At 46.5% G+C, this 17,519-nt stretch overlaps 1 protein-coding gene and 1 long non-coding RNA gene across 4 annotated transcripts in view; one reads left to right on the top strand and one right to left on the bottom strand.

Moving 5' to 3' along the window:
* Positions 1-5,904, bottom strand: part of LOC109386182 (uncharacterized) — a 22,512-nt gene extending 16,608 nt beyond the window's left edge. For both annotated transcript variants that reach the window (XR_002124745.1, XR_002124744.1), the window contains exons 1-2: positions 5,756-5,904; positions 3,923-4,075 (exon numbers count right to left, since the gene is read on the bottom strand). This is a non-coding gene — a long non-coding RNA (uncharacterized LOC109386182). The remainder of the gene's footprint in view (positions 1-3,922; positions 4,076-5,755) is intronic.
* Positions 5,905-6,035: 131 nt separating this feature from the next.
* PRKAB1 (protein kinase AMP-activated non-catalytic subunit beta 1) lies at positions 6,036-15,949 on the top strand. 2 transcript variants are annotated; one of them, XM_019649115.1, is made up of 8 exons: positions 6,051-6,123; positions 6,238-6,500; positions 8,875-9,038; positions 10,240-10,333; positions 10,607-10,721; positions 12,786-12,922; positions 14,291-14,359; positions 14,606-15,949. In XM_019649115.1, exons 2-8 carry the CDS (start codon positions 6,342-6,344, stop codon positions 14,681-14,683), a joined length of 816 nt encoding a protein of 271 aa, XP_019504660.1. In that variant the 5' UTR covers positions 6,051-6,123; positions 6,238-6,341; the 3' UTR covers positions 14,684-15,949. The 2 variants fall into 2 exon arrangements, with proteins under 2 accessions (XP_019504661.1, XP_019504660.1); XM_019649116.1 differs by having other exon boundaries at positions 6,036-6,500; positions 12,789-12,922.
* Positions 15,950-17,519: the final 1,570 nt, after the last annotated feature.

Consider the following 17,519-nt stretch of genomic DNA (forward strand, 5'->3'; position numbering starts at 1 on the left):
TGCCTGATTTCAAGACTCACAATAAAGCTACAGTTTTCGATAAAGTGTGGTATTGTGATAAGATAGACACATAGATGAATAGAACAACAGAGTTGAAAAACAGACCTGCACATCTATGATCAATTGATTTTTGACAAAAATGCAAAAGGAATTCAATGGGGGAAAGAATATAGTGTTTTCAACAGATGGTGCTGGAACAATTGAATATCCATATTCTAAAAAATAAACCTCAACCCATACCTCACATCATACATAAAAACTGACTCAAACAGATCATAGATCTCAATGTAAAACCCCAAATGATAAAACTTCTGAAGAAAATATAGGAGGATGTGGAGAAACTGGAACCATTGTGCACTGTTGGTGGGAATATAAACTGGGGCGGCCATTATGAAAACAGTATGGCAGTCCCTCAAAAAATTAAAAACAGAATTACCACATTCTGAATGTGGTAGCAGGGCTCAGAGATATTGTACACCCACGTTCATTGTGGCGTTATTCACAATAGCCAAAAGGTGGAAGCAGCCCAAGTGTCCATCGATGGATGAACAGATAAACAAAATATGGTCATCCACATAAGGGAATATTATTCAGGCTTAAAAAGGAAGGAAATTCTGACACTGCTGTAACATGGGTGAGCCTTGATGGCCCTATGCTAAGTGAAATACGCCAGTCAGAGAATGACAAATGCTGTGCTTCCACTCAGGAGGTCCCTAGAATAGTCAAATTCATAGAGACAGAAAGTAGGATAGCAGCTGTCAAGGGCTTCAGGGAAGGGGACCATGGGGAGGTATCATTTGATAAGGGTTTCAGTTTTGCAAGATGAAGAGTCCTGGAGATAAATGAATGATGGTGTTGGGTGCACAACAATGTGAATGGACTTACTGCCACTGAACTGTACACTTAAAAATGTTTAAAATGATACATTTTATGTTATATACATGTATTCATCATGTTTTTTATTTTCTATATTTTATGATGTTTTAGCATCTTGGGGCCTCAGTGACCAAGGAGGGAGAGACTGCCCCTCCTGAGGTTGTAACATCCACTGATAGAAAGTGACTTGCCTGGAATATGCAAACCAACCAATCCAGAGTCCATTCTCTGAACCACCTCCCTCTCTGGCTTTTACCCTCAGGAGGCCTCTGTCCTAATCATCCCAGGGCAGGTACCAGACAACTAGCGACCTCCCCTTACAGCCCAGAGCCCACCGAAATTATTCAGACTATCCAATCCCCAAACCTGTTCAGCTGCTTGCCTTTCCTCACACATTCTTTTGCTCAGAAACCACAACGAGGGCTTTTTGCACGTGCTTCCCTCTCGCTCTGCCTGCACCCAACCTCAGGGTTCTTCTCTCTTGTGGCTCTGCGTGGCGTGGCATACCCTTCCTCCTGGGAACTGACAGGAATAAACTATCTTTTCAATGGCAGTTGTCTCCTGATCTGTTGGCCTTACTGTACATGAATAAAATCAAAATCCCTGGTGTATTTTACAGCAGCATATTTTAGCACAATTTTTAAAAAGGTAAATACTTTTTTAAGAGTATTGAGAACATTGAGATGAAGTCAAATACAGTACACGTATGCTACAGTAGTTTAGCATGGTAGTTAAGAGTATAGATTCGGGAGTCAAATTTCCCGCATCTAAATGCTGGTCCATCACATACTGGCTTTGTGATCTTGGGCAAGTTACTTACCCACCATGCCTTAGTTTCCTCATATGTGAAGTAGGGATAATAATAGAATGCACCTCATAGGGCTTTGTCAGGATTAAGTGGGTTAAAACAAGGAAAGTGCTGAGGACAGTTCCAAGTATACAGTAAGCACTCTATAAATGTCAACTATTACTGTTATGGAATCTGCAGCCATTAAAAAAAATGAGGGAGATGCGTATGTATTGACATGAAAACATACTGGGGGGTGGAGGGAAAAAGTCTCAACTGTGTCGGTTTTTTAAAGGACAGAGATCTAAGCAAACACTTTTTGAGGGAAAAGGGATATAATTGTAACAAAATAGTCCCCCCAAAAGTATACAAGAAACTCTCAACAGGTTATTTGGGGGAAAAGGACATAGGGATCTAGAATGAGGTGTGAGGGAGACTTTTGTTTTTTATTCAATACCTCCTATGCTACTTGAAGTTTTTACCATGTTCATTCATACCTACAAATGCAAACGTTTAAGTTCTTGGACGATCCTGGGAATATTTCTCATTGCTCTTTATTGCCACCTAGGGGATGATGAGGGCATTGCCTGTCAGGGTTACTATCATTGGTTGTTAACCTTATTCACTATTTAATAAGTGATCCCACCTTCTTGATTTAGTATCTTACACCAAGCAATTCACGACCTCCGACTTTCAGATGTTAATGAATTTGGTAAAAATTAGAATCATGGATCCATAGTTATAAAAGTCATAGATGTTACAACACAACAAAAACAAAAACAAAACACCTAGTTTGACTCCTTTGCTAAGTGACCATTCCAGCTTTCTATTTATAATCTTGATCAGCCTGACCCATGGGCTTGCCCGGAATAATCTCACCCTTCACCCAATGTTCTTTCCATGATGCCTACATTTCTACATGAGTTTGGCTGCCTGAGTTTGAATACTGGTTCCATGACTTCCTAGCTGTGTGACCTTGAGCAAGTCACTTTACCTCTCTGACCTTCAGTTTCTTTACCTATAAAATACAAATGAGGGCCTGCTGAGTGGCACAGTTGGTTAAGAGTTGGCTTGGGAGTGTGAGCTCTGAGCAGCAGGGCCACCGGTTTGGTACCCACATGGGCCAGTGACGCTGCGCCCTCTACAGCTAAGATGGTGAACAACAGCTCGACCTGGAGGTGAGCTGCCGTGAGTGGCCAGCGACAGCACAGGCTGCAGTGGGCGTGGCCGGCAGCCAGCGTGAGCTGCCGTGAGCTGCCGTGAGCCACCATCCAATGGCCAGCAAGTGACTGCCTCACCCGGGAAGAGCGCAACATGGACCAGTGAAGCAATGTCCTCCACAACTAGACTGAAGAACTAAAGGACAGTAACTTATTTGTTCCCCTTCCCCGATTCCCCAATGCTGTTCCACTCCCCCAATTCCCTAATAAAATCTTAAAAAAAAAAATACAAATGATAATAACAGTAAATCCCACACAGGACTCTTGGGGAATTACGAGTTGATGTATCAAGCACAATGACACATGCAAAATAGGGCTTGATAAACAAATTTCACTGTTAACACCTATGGTCTTCAAATCTCAAATAAATTGTCACTTCCTCCAGGAAGCCTTCCCCAACTTCCTGACTAGGTCACATCCCTCTCACTAGGTCTCATTTCTCCTTCCTAGCATTTGTCACAGATGACTGTTAGATGATTATTTGATTAATGTATCTATCTCTTCCCGACTAGATCATAAGCACTAAGCATGGAGCATGGGTCTAGTTTTGGCCATTATTCTTTCCCCAGGTCTTCCAAAGTGCCTGGCAGATAGTAGTTGCACCATACATAATTACTGATAAAGAGATGAATTCCTGAAGTTAGAAAACCGAAGGCCTCTAAAAATTAAATGTTTACTAGAACCAAGTGTCATCACCTGATTAGGTTCTGATGGTCAGGGTGGAGGTATCATCCTGCAAAACAGTGTGTATAAAATGAATTGGAAAAGGATAAACTATACACCTCTACCATCTGACTTAGGACCAGCCCCGGGTTTTATTTTTATTTTTGTTTTAACCAAGGCCAGAGTCACTGCTAGTCCCTATGGTGTATTTTTTATAAATTAGAAAAAGGCATCCGTTCTTCCAGGCAGGTGGAATCTCAGATACTACTTGCCCGCTTGGGTAAGCACTCCTAAGCAGGGTACCTGCCTAGCCCCAGTTACTGGGCTATCTCACTGGTTGAAAACACACAGAAAGCACCCACGGGATATCAGTTACCTTATCCAAGGCAGAGCAGAAGTCTTGATACTTTCTTCATGGGTGAAAGCATCTATCTGCATAGTTCAGATGAGGGGTGCACAGCTCATGTGTTCTTCCTTATCTCTCAAGTTGTTTGGGAGAGGACCAACACTTATCATCTTCATGTCCTGACTGTTAGAAGCAAGAAAAACAGCTCAAAAGATGCATCCTGGGTTATCCGCTGGCCTAGCCTGAGTCCTTTCTGGGCTCCCCTAGGACCTCTCACCTACCTGTATTATTGCCTTTCTGTGAGTCTGTTTCCACCTCTACTCTATGGAGCCTCTTCAGGCTGGAAACCATGGCTTATTTTGTCTTTTGAAAATTGTTTTTAAATTACAAAAGTAGTATATCCTTGAGGTAGAACATTTTTCAAACAATAAACTAAAGAGTGAAAGTTCCCTTTCTATCTGCTCCTTTTCCAAGCCCGCTTCTCTTCCCAGAGGGGACCCCTGTTAACAGCGTGTTGTACATCTTTCCAGAACTTTCAATTTGCAAGCATAATGAGGCCAATAAAAGTGCTAACGTTTATTGAATGTTTACTAAGTCAGGTGCTATGCTAGGCACTTTAATTCACAAAACAAACCTACAAGGTAGGTGTTATTTGAATTCCCCATTTCACAAAAGAGGAAACCAAGATGACAGTTCCTAAGTGGTCAAGCCAGAATTTGAATGGAGGCAGGCTTACTTCAGAGCTCATGCTCTTAGCCTCCACTGTTCTGCCACTTGCTTTTGGGATTTAGAATGTCAACAGCACTTCTCCATATAATTACCCATGTAATCCTCTGTCCTCCGTTTTTCTATATTTTTAAATATTCTATCTGCTTTATTTTTTTCTTTCTTCCTTTTTAAAGGTTACTCAGTAGTCCATAAAATGAATGTATTTAATTTATTAAGTCATTCTCCTGCTAACAAACTTTTTAGGATTTTGCAGTTTTTCATTTCCTTATTTCATCAAATCTAAGATTCCACTGACTGTTAAGAAGCTTGCAGTTCCAGAGAGATGAAAATGTGCATCTCAGAATTCATGTATTACGACACTAGACACAATGCTGCCAATGAACATGCTTGCATGTAATTTTCATGTGTGTATTTCTGTAGAAGTTTCCTACAAGTAAAATTGTGTACCAAAATAAAGGTGCATTTTTTACTTTCATAAGTACTGCCGAATTCCCCCCTCGAGGAGACCATATCTTAGTCATTTGTTTCTCCCATTTACTTGGCACAATGTCTGGCACTTTGTAGGTACTAAATAAATGTTTGTTCAGTGGACAAAATTCATTACCATGCCCAGCAAACGCAAAGCATTCTGAGATACTCACAGGCAAAAACAAAACTGTTAAAACAAACAAAAAACCCACACACAAGAAAACTACGACAGTGACTGACAGTGATAAGAGTGGGCTATTTTAATATCACGTTTACACACTTCTTGCTGAAGCACTGCCCAAGTAAAAATGACAAGCGCTAATAAATAAATACATTTTATGCAGTATGATGTATTCAGAGTGATTACAAAATATTTTGCAAAATTACCTCTCAAAAGGCTGTGCATTCACTTTTTAAAAAATACACTTAATAACTGCAACATTTTACAGTCCCCAAGCGAGACGCGAGAAATTTCCAGAAATCTCATGATCTGTCATTTTATACTCGAGGTGATTCTCAATGGTGTGAGAGCTAGCGCATTACAGGACTTAACAAAACGAGTCTCTTAATTAGATTTGCCCTTTAGAACGAGCCCTTTGGTTGTAGAGCATAGAACCAACTAGAAGTGGGCAAAAATATCTAAGATACCTAAATAGCATCACTCACCCCTGCGCAGGGAGGGCGGCCCAGGCGGTCGGCGAGCTGGTGCGCCCCCTGCCGGCCTTCAGCAACCTCGTCTTGGGTCGGCCGCATCTGCCAACTGCGACTGCGCGCTCCGAAGCCCAAGGAGGCCGCCTCTGGGCGCCAGCGACCGCGCCAATCCTGACCGGAAGCGGAAGTAAGGAAGAGTTAGCCTCGTGCGCTTCGCCGGCACCACCAGGCGCCCCGCCCCGTGGGCCCCGCCCCGTGGGTCCCGCCGCCTTGCGGAAGTGCCGGAAGCGGAAATTGCTAAGACGTCGGGCGGGGGGGGAGCTGTTGGGAAGACTGTGGGGTTGTCTTGGAGCTTAGAGTTCGCGCCGCCGGTACCGGAGCAGGTAAAAGCGCGATTGTGAAAACTTGCCAGTGCTGCTGATCCGGCTCAAACCGGATCCCGGCCAGGAACCCTAAGCCGAGCGGTGCGGTACCCGGTGCTCCGATTCTTTCCTTAGGGTCCTTGTGACTCCCTGATCCCAGGAGTCCCCTGTACTTTCCCTGGAGTGAGGCCCGGTCCGGCTTCTTGGTGTCCCGGTAGACCCCCTCTCCTCCCCCCGCCATGGGCAACACGAGCAGCGAGCGCGCCGCGCTGGAGCGGCAGGGCGGCCATAAGACGCCCCGAAGGGACAGCTCGGGGGGCTCCAAGGATGGGGACCGGCCCAAGATCCTGATGGACAGCCCCGAGGACGCCGACTTGTTCCACTCGGAGGAAATCAAGGTGAGGCGGGGTGGGGGAATCCGATCCCCTTGCCTAACGTTGAGCTCCGGGTCCCTGCCACAACCCCTCTCACACTCATCATCAGAAGCGGGAGGGAGGTGATAACTCACCCTCTGCCACTGAAAAGCCAGTTGGCTCGGTAAGAGCCCTTGCAGTCCAGGAGCCAGTGTCTAATTACCGATAGGAGAAAATCACCCCGAGGGAGGAGGAACTCACTTGGTTTGACATGATTAAGGAGAAAGCGGCTCTGGGACAGCTTCAAATTCTTAATTAACATCGTGCAGGAACCGTCCCGGTCTCTGCTTTTTCTCTTCGGTATTCTAATTTCACGGCTCTGAGAAATCGTCCCTCACTCACCGTTAGGAAGACGGGCAGTTTTTGTAATAGTTGTTTTTGCAGTTTATTGCCAATGTTGCCGGTAAACCAGAGCACACCCCAGAGGTGTTGAGTGAGTTCTGCCTAATATGTTTGGTTCACTCTGCTTAGAGTCGGCACAGAAAAGGAATTGGACTTCTGGGGGGAGGGAGGGTCGATGGGTGAGCGAAGTGTCAGTCTGAAGGAGGCGGGGCCAGCTGGCAACTCATCTTCTCTTCCCCTGTTGTTTCAATGACTTCATATTGTCAAGAGGCCAAAGCAAACATTTTTTTGCTGGCCAAATGTGAGCATCCTGCCGCAGGCTGCTTCACTTGATCAAAAAACTCCGAAGGTGATCCTCGACTCCTGCTTCAGCTCCTGTTAGCCACCCGATGTGGTGTGTTCCAACTGCAAAGCCTGGTCCAAGGACGCTTAGTGATTCTGGCAGCTGATGTGTATGGGGTGTAGCCTAAAACCCAAGAAATAACTTCTTAAGGACAGTGCCGCCAAGTTGGTTTAGGAAAAAGGAAGGTGCACGCCCACCCCTTTCCCCCAGCCCAACATAGTCTCTGTTAGTGGTCAGTTGTATACGAATCATCATTGTCCATTAGGCTCATCGCCGGGCAGCTTATTCTAGCTTGACTCACATTTTTTCTCAGATGTTGAGCTGGGTGATAACATGATCATCTTACATCCTCACTTGGATCTTGGCCCTGAGTCTAACTAGAAAGAGACTGCTTTTACTTGGCCTTACATCCTGTGATGGGAACTTGCTTTTTCTGAATCGGTTGCATTCCTGAGGAGCTATGTGCAGCGTGAACTTTGAAATCCTGTTTCTCCAACGACTCGACATCCCTTTCCTGAGAAATAATTTTGGCCCAAGGATGGCTCATTAAGACATCATAAGACTCAAACTACATACTTTCTTCAAGAAATACTTGTTCTGTTGCGGCTCCAAAACTCCTGTAGGAAATGTTTAGCATACAGGTGATCTGTGGAGAATGATTTTCAATAGTCCATTATCAGTTCCTCAGAAGTTACTGAAATGATGTAGCTGACACACAGGATAGAATGCCCCAATCGCAAAAAAAAAAATACATAAATAAATAAAATCTCGGATTCTTTTAACTACCCTCGTTTACCCTTTTGGCAATGGTTAGTTATCACATCCTCGGTAGAAAGTGATTCCAGTCTGTTCTTCTTAAATCTGTATATCTTTTTAAGTTCAAAGAATGCAGGCATCTTTTAAGATATGCTCAGGTCAGTACTTGAAATAAAGGTGCCCGAAGCCCGGTAGGCACCTTTTAGGCTCTCTCCCATCCAGCTCTTTGGCTTCTGATTAGGAAAAATGTAAAAGATCCAAAGCCACAGATATTTCACCCAGAATTGGACATATTTATTTCTCTTATTCTGGAACACCTCAGTTACACATCGCTTCCTACACTAGAAGTTCTTTTTTGACCATAATGAAGGTCAGTATTTGCCTTCATCTTTCTCTCCCGCGTGTGGACAACACTCAGTGAATAGTTTTAACCTTCCTTAGAATCTGGATTTGGCAATTGTCAAGGTGACAGCTTTGGAATTACTACCTAATAAATTTTCATGGATTTCAAAATCTTGCTTAATTCAGGGAAGAAAATGACCTTTACTAAGCTAGTCTGGAATTCATTGCAGCCTTCTTCCAAGTGAGTTTTATAGTTTCTCCTAGAATTTTAATGTAGCTCTCTTTTAGGAACAAGAGTAGCTAATCATTTGTAACACACTTCCTATGTGTTAGACACTATGCAGAGCATTCTACATGGACTTTCTCAGTCTTCGTAATATTCTTAAGAAATCGTTCTTATTATCTCCATTTTGCAAGTGGGGAAACTGAGGCACAGCTAGTCCGTTAACAAGCCTGAATATGATCCTCGGTGGTAACCGCTGCCTCTTTGGAAGGAATTGTCAGTGTTGGGGTACCTGTCAGTGTAAGGAGCTCATTAATGACTTCCTGTCCCTGAGTAAACTGCTCTATTTCTAGGCTCCAGAGAAGGAGGAATTCCTGGCCTGGCAGCATGATCTGGAAGTGAATGATAAAGCCCCTGCCCAGGCTCGGCCAACTGTATTTCGATGGACAGGGGGCGGAAAGGAAGTGTACTTATCTGGGTCCTTTAACAACTGGAGTAAACTTCCCCTCACAAGAAGGTAATTGTCCGGGGAGTATTCACATCTGAACCCAGAGATAATTCTGTTTCTCAGTGACCTCTGCGGGTGGATGGAAAGGGATGTTTTTATGAAATGAATGCTGAACGGAAAAATAATTCATAGGGTTCAGATCTCACACCCCAAGTGGTCTCCAGGTTCAGAGCGCACTGAGAGAAAACCTCTCTGGGTTACAAGCATTTGTGTTTCACAGACATCTTCCGCTTCAGATAGTAGGTTGTGTGTTTGTTCAGGCAGGACTTGTTCTTCAGAGAGAGAAATCTATTCCTAGTCCAGTGAAGAGAGCCCCCGGCTGGGAATCTTCGGGACCAGGATTTGAGTCCACATTGGCGGAGCTAACCTGAGCCTCGGTGTTCTTATCTGTAAGAGGGAGTATTGGCCCAGATGATCTCTGAGGTTCCTTCTAATGTTGAAAGGTACATGTCACGTAGGCAACCTTAGCAAGACTACACAGTAAAGCAACTTATTGGGAACTCTAGCATGGACTTCCTCTGAAATTGGCAGTGAAAAAGCATCTTCACTAGTGAGTACTCTTGATGAAACAGGGAGAAATCGTTCCCTGTTGGGCCAGGCTTGATCATTGTCGGGGGACTGCCTGCTTTTCCAGCGCTAATGTTAGTGCACAGGGAGCTGCTGGGCACAGTTACAAGTCACTTCAAGTCAAGGGAACAAAACAATCAAGTGAAAGAGGTTTTCTGGAACCTCTTCAGTAGTTACGCCAGCTTCTTTGGAGAACTATTTGTGCATCCTATTAAATCGTTGTGCATCCTATTAAATTGATCCCCTCTCCGGCCCAAGGCAAACTGACAAAGGATAAAACTTGGCAGCGGGCTGTTGATCTCATGTTGCCAGCCTCCTTGGCATCCAGTCTGCCAGGTGGCGTTTCGCTTGCGAGTTGACAAGGACAAGTGCCTGTTTGTTGACCTTTTGATGGTAGGATTGTGGGTTCCTGGTATTTGAGCAAAGTAAGTTCAAGAAAACCTCTTGTATTGCTGCTGCTGCTTTGTACGTTTTCTAGATTGAGATCATTTTATTGAGTTGTCTAAATTGCTTAAAAATGTTTATTCTCCCGTGACTGAACTCTTGGTTTTACGCGGAAAGGTTTTGTTCTGTGGCTGGCTTTGTAAGTGAGCTATGGGGGCAGCTCGCCCAGCTGAAAACATCTGCTTCGTTTTCCTTGCAGCCACAATAACTTTGTAGCCATCCTGGATCTGCCGGAAGGAGAACATCAGTACAAGTTCTTTGTGGATGGTCAGTGGACACACGACCCTTCTGAGGTACTCTTCCTTCCGCCCTCAGTCTGCATAATCCGAATAAGTCACCTTCCCTTACAGACCGTTGCTAGGTCCCTTTGTCCTGCTGGTAAAAGTCCCTGTGTGTGGCTGAGCTAGACAGCAGTGCTAATTGTCAGTCTACTGGCATACTTGACAGAGAGGAGCAGGTCAGCTAGCCAGGAGCTGAGCCCCTCCAGCCAGGAATTCTAAATCCTCTATAAAGAAAAACCCAGAGACCTTCCACGTTATGATGTCTGCCTGTCTGTCTCTTCCCAGCCAATAGTAACCAGCCAGCTTGGCACAGTTAACAACATCATTCAAGTGAAGAAAACTGACTTTGAAGTATTTGATGCTTTAATGGTGGATTCCCAAAAGTGCTCCGATGTGTCTGGTATGAACACAGTTATTTTATACCACGTTGTGCAGGTGGGGGCTGTGCAGTCTAGAAATACTCTTGTTTCTCTCACCTCTCACTCTTAAGCTCAAGCTGCCCAATCGGGTGGATGTTTGTAGCTCCCTAAAGAGACACACAACTAATTTCTAACTGTGTCAGGTCAGGTTGTTGAAATCTAGCCCCGAGGGAGAAGTAAGTCCTTTTGGGGGGGCATCCCCAGTATTCAGAGAGCAGACCATTGAAACAGACCAGAGCTTGGTCTCGGGCCAGGGTCAGGACCCAAGAGGCCCGGGAGAGTTGCCTTAGGTCAGTGATGAGCCAGTGCCAGGAGGCCTGCCAGCTCCCTGCCTGCTCACAACCCACTCGGGGCACTCAGCCTGACGGGTGATAAACGGACACTTGCATGACCTTGGCCGTCACTTGTGTGGCGGAGTCAGGGGAACAAGAGGCTCACCACAGGAGAGAGGCCTCATAGCACAACCTGCTCAGTATAGTCCTAGTAAAACTTGCTCCTCTTTCAAGAGTCATCCAATCACAGACCTTCCAGTAAATTGCTTTCCGTTCAAACCCACAGGAAGAAACTGCCTGGAAACACAATACGTACAGTGCAGGGGCAAGGATGTGTTGTAATCTAAAGTGTCAACAGCAACTACACTGCAAGGTTTAAACAGTTCTTGCAGGGAGTTAAACAATTCCTGGAGGTTGCCCAGGACTGCCTGCCAGTCCAAGGAAATGGACTCAGTTCAGTTTATGGGATGATTCTTCATTGTCACCTGGCTAGACCTGGAGGTTCTGCCACCAGCAGCCCTTATTGTTGTCAGCTCAGAAGCCACAGTGGTAAATTGACCATGGTGGGCTTGCTGTGGCTGACAAGTCACGTTGTGGAGTCGGAATTGGAATGCCAAAAATCACGTTCTCCTATCTGGCTAGCTACCTAATCTTCTAAAGAAATGACTTATTTTTCAGATAGGTGGGCATTGGGGGATAGAAGAAATGCCCGAATAGCCCCTGCTTACTGATAAATGTAATGTTAGGCCACATAAAGCTTTTAGTCACATTTCTGCAGCGTAGATCACCTAGGGAAAGACAACTGACCCCTTACTGCTAGGAAACCAAGTTCATGCTTTCTGTAGACTTCTCATATTTAGACACTTTCTTAAAATGTGTATTTACTCCTAATGGCTCAGTTTTCTGCACTTAATGCTTTTCTCCGTTTCCTGCTGTGATGTGGTTGGGTCGTGTGAAGGGAGCCTGTTCTCGAGAAAATGACGTCGGAGGAACTGGCAGAGCCAGGCTGTGTCAGATTTATTCCGGGTACCCAGCGATCAGGCAACCAGCCCCATCCTAGGTGTCCTTGGAGTAACAGTGCCGTCCCGTCCAGCTGGCCAGATACCACTGAGTGAGCTGCTTCTAATCTTAAGAAACACTGGACTTCTAGAAGCTTCTTTATCTGTATAATCGATACAGATATCTGTAAACTCAAGCAAGAGTTTGAAAGGAACTGGAGAGTGATGGAGCCTTTAGAGATCAAGTTTTCAGTTTTTGGTTTTGAAATGGGCTGGTGCAGTGCCTCGTGTAACCTGTTTTCGCCCCTGCCCGTGTATAAACAGGCTGCTTTATCTTCTGTTTTATTCTGGCCAGTGGCACTCATAACTTGGGATTAGCCACTTAAGCCTCACTTGAAGCCATGAGCTTCTTTGCAGTTTTTGCCAGCTCGGCTCGAAGCGAGTAGTAGTTTTATTTTGTGGCGGCATGTCAAGTTAGGCGATTATGAGCCGCCTCCTCGTTAGTCGGTCCCAGACTCACTGGCTTTGCCACAGCTGCCGTCTTCCATCAGAGCACCCGAGTTCACTGCTGAATTGTATGCCAGTCACCCACATTCCAGAAGGGTTTTCTCATGGCCTCTGCTCTTCACCCTTGGGGCCTGTATAGCCTTCAAGAGCATGTAAGTCTGTATTGAGGGAATAAGAGACAAGGAACACAAGACCGTGCCGTAAATTAAATGAGACTGCTCCTAGAACTCCTCATTTTCAATGTCAATGTCCTGTCACCATCTCCCAGCAGAGCTGTCCAGCTCCCCGCCAGGACCCTACCACCAGGAGCCCTACGTCTCCAAACCAGAAGAACGCTTCAAAGCGCCGCCCATTCTGCCCCCGCATCTGCTCCAGGTCATCCTGAACAAGGACACGGGGATTTCGGTGAGTACACAGGTGTCTGCCCGGACCTTCCCCATGGTCACGTTCAAGCGGCTCCTCTTCCTGTCCACCTCTCGCGAAGCAGCCGGTGAAAAGCTCAGCGTCACTCATTGGTGTTAACTGCCGGGGTCCACCTCTGACATGGGATCAGGCCACTAGCAAGATGCTACCGAGTGTGGGTGCTGCCTCCCGCTTCCACAAAGCCTTTCTGAACTTTTCTCCTTGCATTTCACTCCTGCCTCAGCCTAGGCCCCATTCCTTTTCAATTCCATGACAAGATATGCAACCACCCCTGCTCGGTAAGCTACGTAATGGAATTCCTCATCTGGCCCCCCATTTTTAGTATCTTGTTTTAATCACCAAATTGCTTTCAGAAACATCACTGCCCCTGAATAAAAATTTGGGGTGTCTGGGTAACACACACTTCCTGAGATAGTACCCGCAGAAAGCAGCACGGCTTCTCCTCGATCCTGAAAATGCCTCGTTCTTTCCTTGTGGTTTTCCATTCGGTTTAACCTGAATTGCCCAGCACCTCCAGCTCTGGAATGCACGGCCTAATTCTTGAGTCTAGAGGTCCTTCAGCTTTGTCCAAGCCACCGCCCGAAAGGCATGTGGTTATAAGGCGGGAATCACACAGCGCTGAGGCTCGGGCTCCACACAGAAGTGGGTGCAAGTACTGAGATAAGCTGCGTGCATACGCTTGCAGGGAGCCCTGCAGGGGCTGCGGTTTGTTTCCCAGGCACCCACCACTCTCGGGGCACGTGCCGCTCCCCCGCACCCCCTCCCCATGGAGAGTGCCCAAGCACACGCCTGACAGCTGAGCCGGCTTTTGCCCTACGCCTTTTCTGTTTGGAATCAGCAATGATAAAATTGAGGAATGAACGTTGAAAAGAATACCCAGAATTTTGGTTTCTCTTAAAAAACTGGAAGGTGTGGCAACATTAAATGCCAGGCCTGTGTGAGCATTTGTGGAGTAACCATGCCTCTCCCGCTCCCCCAATTATCCATTTCATTCTTCAGGCACCATGTCCGAGTCTTACAGACACGCGTTTGCACTCCACTGCTCAGGAGCGTGTGGTGTATGTAGATTGTATCTTCCTGCCCCTCCTTTAATGAGGTCAGAGCTGTGGCCTACACCTCTGAGGCCGAGGTGAAGCCTGACCAGAGGCACACCCATGAGCCCAGCAGGCACGCAGGGAGCTGCCCGTAGTTGGTCAGTGAGGCGTGACCCCCCTCCGCTCGCCTGTCATCTTGGAACAAGTGGTCCTGAGAGCCCGCCTGCTTTCCTTTGCTGTCCGGTACTGCGAAATAAAGTGGAAACCTTCTTGATTTTGAAATCCTAAATGTTCACATCTGCTTCTGTTCCCACAGTGTGATCCAGCTTTGCTCCCTGAGCCTAACCACGTCATGTTGAACCACCTTTATGCGCTTTCCATCAAGGTAACGACATGTTTGCCGCTGTTCAAGTGTGTTTCTGTGTGCTCTGAGGCCCCCCTACCAATAATTACTGGGAGTTCTTACCTAAAGGGCAGCTTCCAGGACCCGTGCAGACCCACCCGGTCCAGTCCTGAAGGCGGGCCCAGGAATCTGTCTTTATTAAGCACCCGGGGTGATTCTCGTGCATTCTGTAAAGTGTGAGCCCCCTGACTTAGCCCTGCCTTTGACCATCCCCGCCCTCTTCCTCAGGATGGAGTGATGGTGCTCAGCGCGACCCACCGGTACAAGAAAAAGTATGTCACCACCTTGTTATACAAGCCCATATGAAGAGCTGGGAGCCAGAAGTGGGCCCAGGGAACAGTTTGCACCACCAGGCTCCACACGGGCATGCTTCCCACTAGAGGGAGTGGACTACACATTTCTCATTTCACACTCTTCACATTTCATACCCGTCCTAGTTCTACTTGAAGGTTTGTTCCGGGTACAGCAGCTCCTGAAGCGCCTCGGTCTGTGATGGTCTCAACACAGTGGCCGAGAATGGCGTCGGGGAACCAGGTCTGCAGCCCTCCAGGGCGTATGAGGACGCGTGCAGTTCTAGACATCTGCTGAGCTGGTTGTGGAGATTTCTCTTAAGCCAAAAATAAACACTAGCCACTATGCTGGTAAAAATCTGGGAAGCAGGGACCGAGGCCACACATAATTTCTAATTGTACATTTTTAGGGCTATCAACTTGTCACTATGGAGGCCTGGCTATGGCGCTAACAAGTATTAACAAGTACAGTGTTGGTTTTGCCCGTCCTCTGAAATCATAGCAATATTGCCTCCCGTTCTCTGCTCCAGGGAGGTGTAATTTCTATAGGAATTAGAACCTGTCTGATTTCCAGATGAAGTTTTACAATTGTTATTTACACTCACAGGCACTAAGTTTTATTGTTATTTTTTTAACCAAAGGTGGCTGACTGTACAGCCTTAGGGCAATTTTCTAATCACCCCAACTAGAATAAAGATCATGTGAGCGAACAATGCTCAGCAATAATCTGTTCTCGGAACAGACTTTGAAAACCGCTGCCGGATTTCTCCACTGAGCTGGATGATCTCGTGACCATTTGCTGGAAGGCTGTCCAGCTTTTTATTCTAATTGTGATGAGGTGACAGTGTTACCGTGAAGACTTTGGAGAAGCACCCGACCTGGCCTATGCCACCTTGCTCAGAACCTCTGTCCCTACTTCACAAAGAAGGCTGCAGCAGTTACTGTTGCTTATTCTGGAAGGAACTTAGAACTTGACAGCAGCCTCTGAGTGTGTCTCGGGAAGACATCCTTTGGACCAAAGCGAACCTCTTGGCACTCAGCTCGGTTTCCAGGGAGATGCCGCAGATGTGCCCATTAGTGCAGGTTCTTTTCCCCGAGTCGGCAGAAGCTGTCATTGTGCTCTCTGTTCCTGCTGCGGGATGGAGCCCTGAGCTCCCTAGTTTCCAGTGCTTGTTTGGTAAACCAGAGTCTGGATACCCTTTTTTGTTACTGTTTTCAAAACACTGAATTACTATGACCTTGACATACAGGTTTCAATAAAGCTTTGTAAAGATAATGGGAACATGTGCTTGGAGAAAGCTTTTTATTTTTTTTTTTATGTCGTTTGGAGAAGAGACTGGAACTCTTCCAGAGGTTATTCAGTGCAGTGCATTGACAATTTTCATGTGTCAGCACACGCTGAAAATGGTACCATCCTATGGCACTCTGGGGTGAGACTCCGGCTGCCTCAGGACTGGGCCATTCCCTGACCCACCTGTTCTGGACAGAGTTTGGAAGTCTATTAAGGGGCCTGTAAGATCGAGTCCCTCTGAACCACGCAGTCCCGGAGGGAAGGCGGGAGGAAGCAGTGAAGGTTCCTGGTTTGGATGGGTTGGCAGCATCCCCGGGTCAGAGGTTTTGCTTCCTCTTGCTCATCAAGCACTGCAGGGGAGCTCGGGGTGGTGACACCTGCTAGGGGGACACCAGGGTGTTCAGAGTCAGAGCTGTTCTCACCCGCTAAGGGGCTCTATCCCCATTACCGGTATCCCTTTAATAAGCCTTTTCTTCCCAGGCATCAGGAAGCATTTAAAGGAATTTTGGGGAAAAGGGAAACTTCCAGTCGTCGGGGCCACTTGAGGTGGAGAGTAGCTTAGAAAGCATTCCTAGGTGAGTCATTAGCTATCTCACCCTAAAAACCCAAGTGATGTGGGAACCTTAGATTTTAGGGACTAGGAATTCTGTAAGTAGACTAAGGAAATGTGCAAAAATCCTCTTTTTCCAAAATTGGATATTTTTTCAAATACATTTGAAAATACATAGCTAAGCTCAAAAGTATTAAAGGGGTATATTCAAGCACCAGAAACAAATTGCCATGTTGGTTAGCTGTGAGCACAACCCTTCCGCGCATGGTGACGAGTGGCGGAGGGTGGTGGGGCAGGACCCAGCGATGGGCCTCAGGGCCAGGGTCTGACACCCGCACCTGGGCCGGAAGGGCCCCCCCCACACACACGGCCTGGAGGCGTTGGCTATCTGTAAGCAGGATTAGGGAATCTGGCTGCTGGCCTCAGCCACGGCTCCAAGCCATCAGCCCCAGGCTGCGTGGGCAAACAGCAAGAAGTTGGGAAATCCAACCTGCAAATTGGGCTCTACCCACAAAATTCAGAAGAGGCCAAGCTGAAAATCCAATGTAAAAACCAATTGGAAGCCACTAAACCAGATACAAGTCCTCCACAGCCCAAGGGCCACGGGGGAGCCAGCAAGATGGCTGCGATGGTAGAGAGGTGCGAACATGACCACAAAACAGGGATGTGGTGTCAGCATTCTCCACAGTGGTTTGTGTATCCAAAAGACTTCATTTTCTTTAAACAGCAATACACAAGGAAGCCCCCTGTGGTCCAGAAGGCTGCTCACAGACCCAAGGGAAAGACTACACTCAAGACGCTAAAGGTAGCGGACACTGATTCACGGATGTGGAAAAGGAGACACTGCTTTGCCCAAATCACATGCAAAGCCACACGTAGAATTGAGGCGTCCCATGACCCCAGTAATGCTTTCTATAGTAACATTCCCGTTATGGGTGAGGACTGGTTCTGGTTACATGGTTAAAGCTTAACTCAAATTGCTTTGGAATGAAGATAGATATTTTCCCTCCA

Source organism: Hipposideros armiger, unplaced genomic scaffold, assembly GCF_001890085.2.
Source record: "Hipposideros armiger isolate ML-2016 unplaced genomic scaffold, ASM189008v1 scaffold_129, whole genome shotgun sequence".
In the NCBI taxonomy this organism is placed as follows: domain Eukaryota; kingdom Metazoa; phylum Chordata; class Mammalia; order Chiroptera; family Hipposideridae; genus Hipposideros; species Hipposideros armiger.

Coding starts and splice junctions, on each gene's coding strand:
- PRKAB1 (XM_019649115.1), top strand. CDS start 6,342: ATGGGCAACACGAGCAGCGAGCGCGCCGCGCTGGAGCGGCAGGGCGGC. Junction 6,501..8,874: donor TCCACTCGGAGGAAATCAAG/GTGAGGCGGGGT, acceptor CTCTATTTCTAG/GCTCCAGAGAAGGAGGAATT. Junction 10,334..10,606: donor GGACACACGACCCTTCTGAG/GTACTCTTCCTT, acceptor GTCTCTTCCCAG/CCAATAGTAACCAGCCAGCT.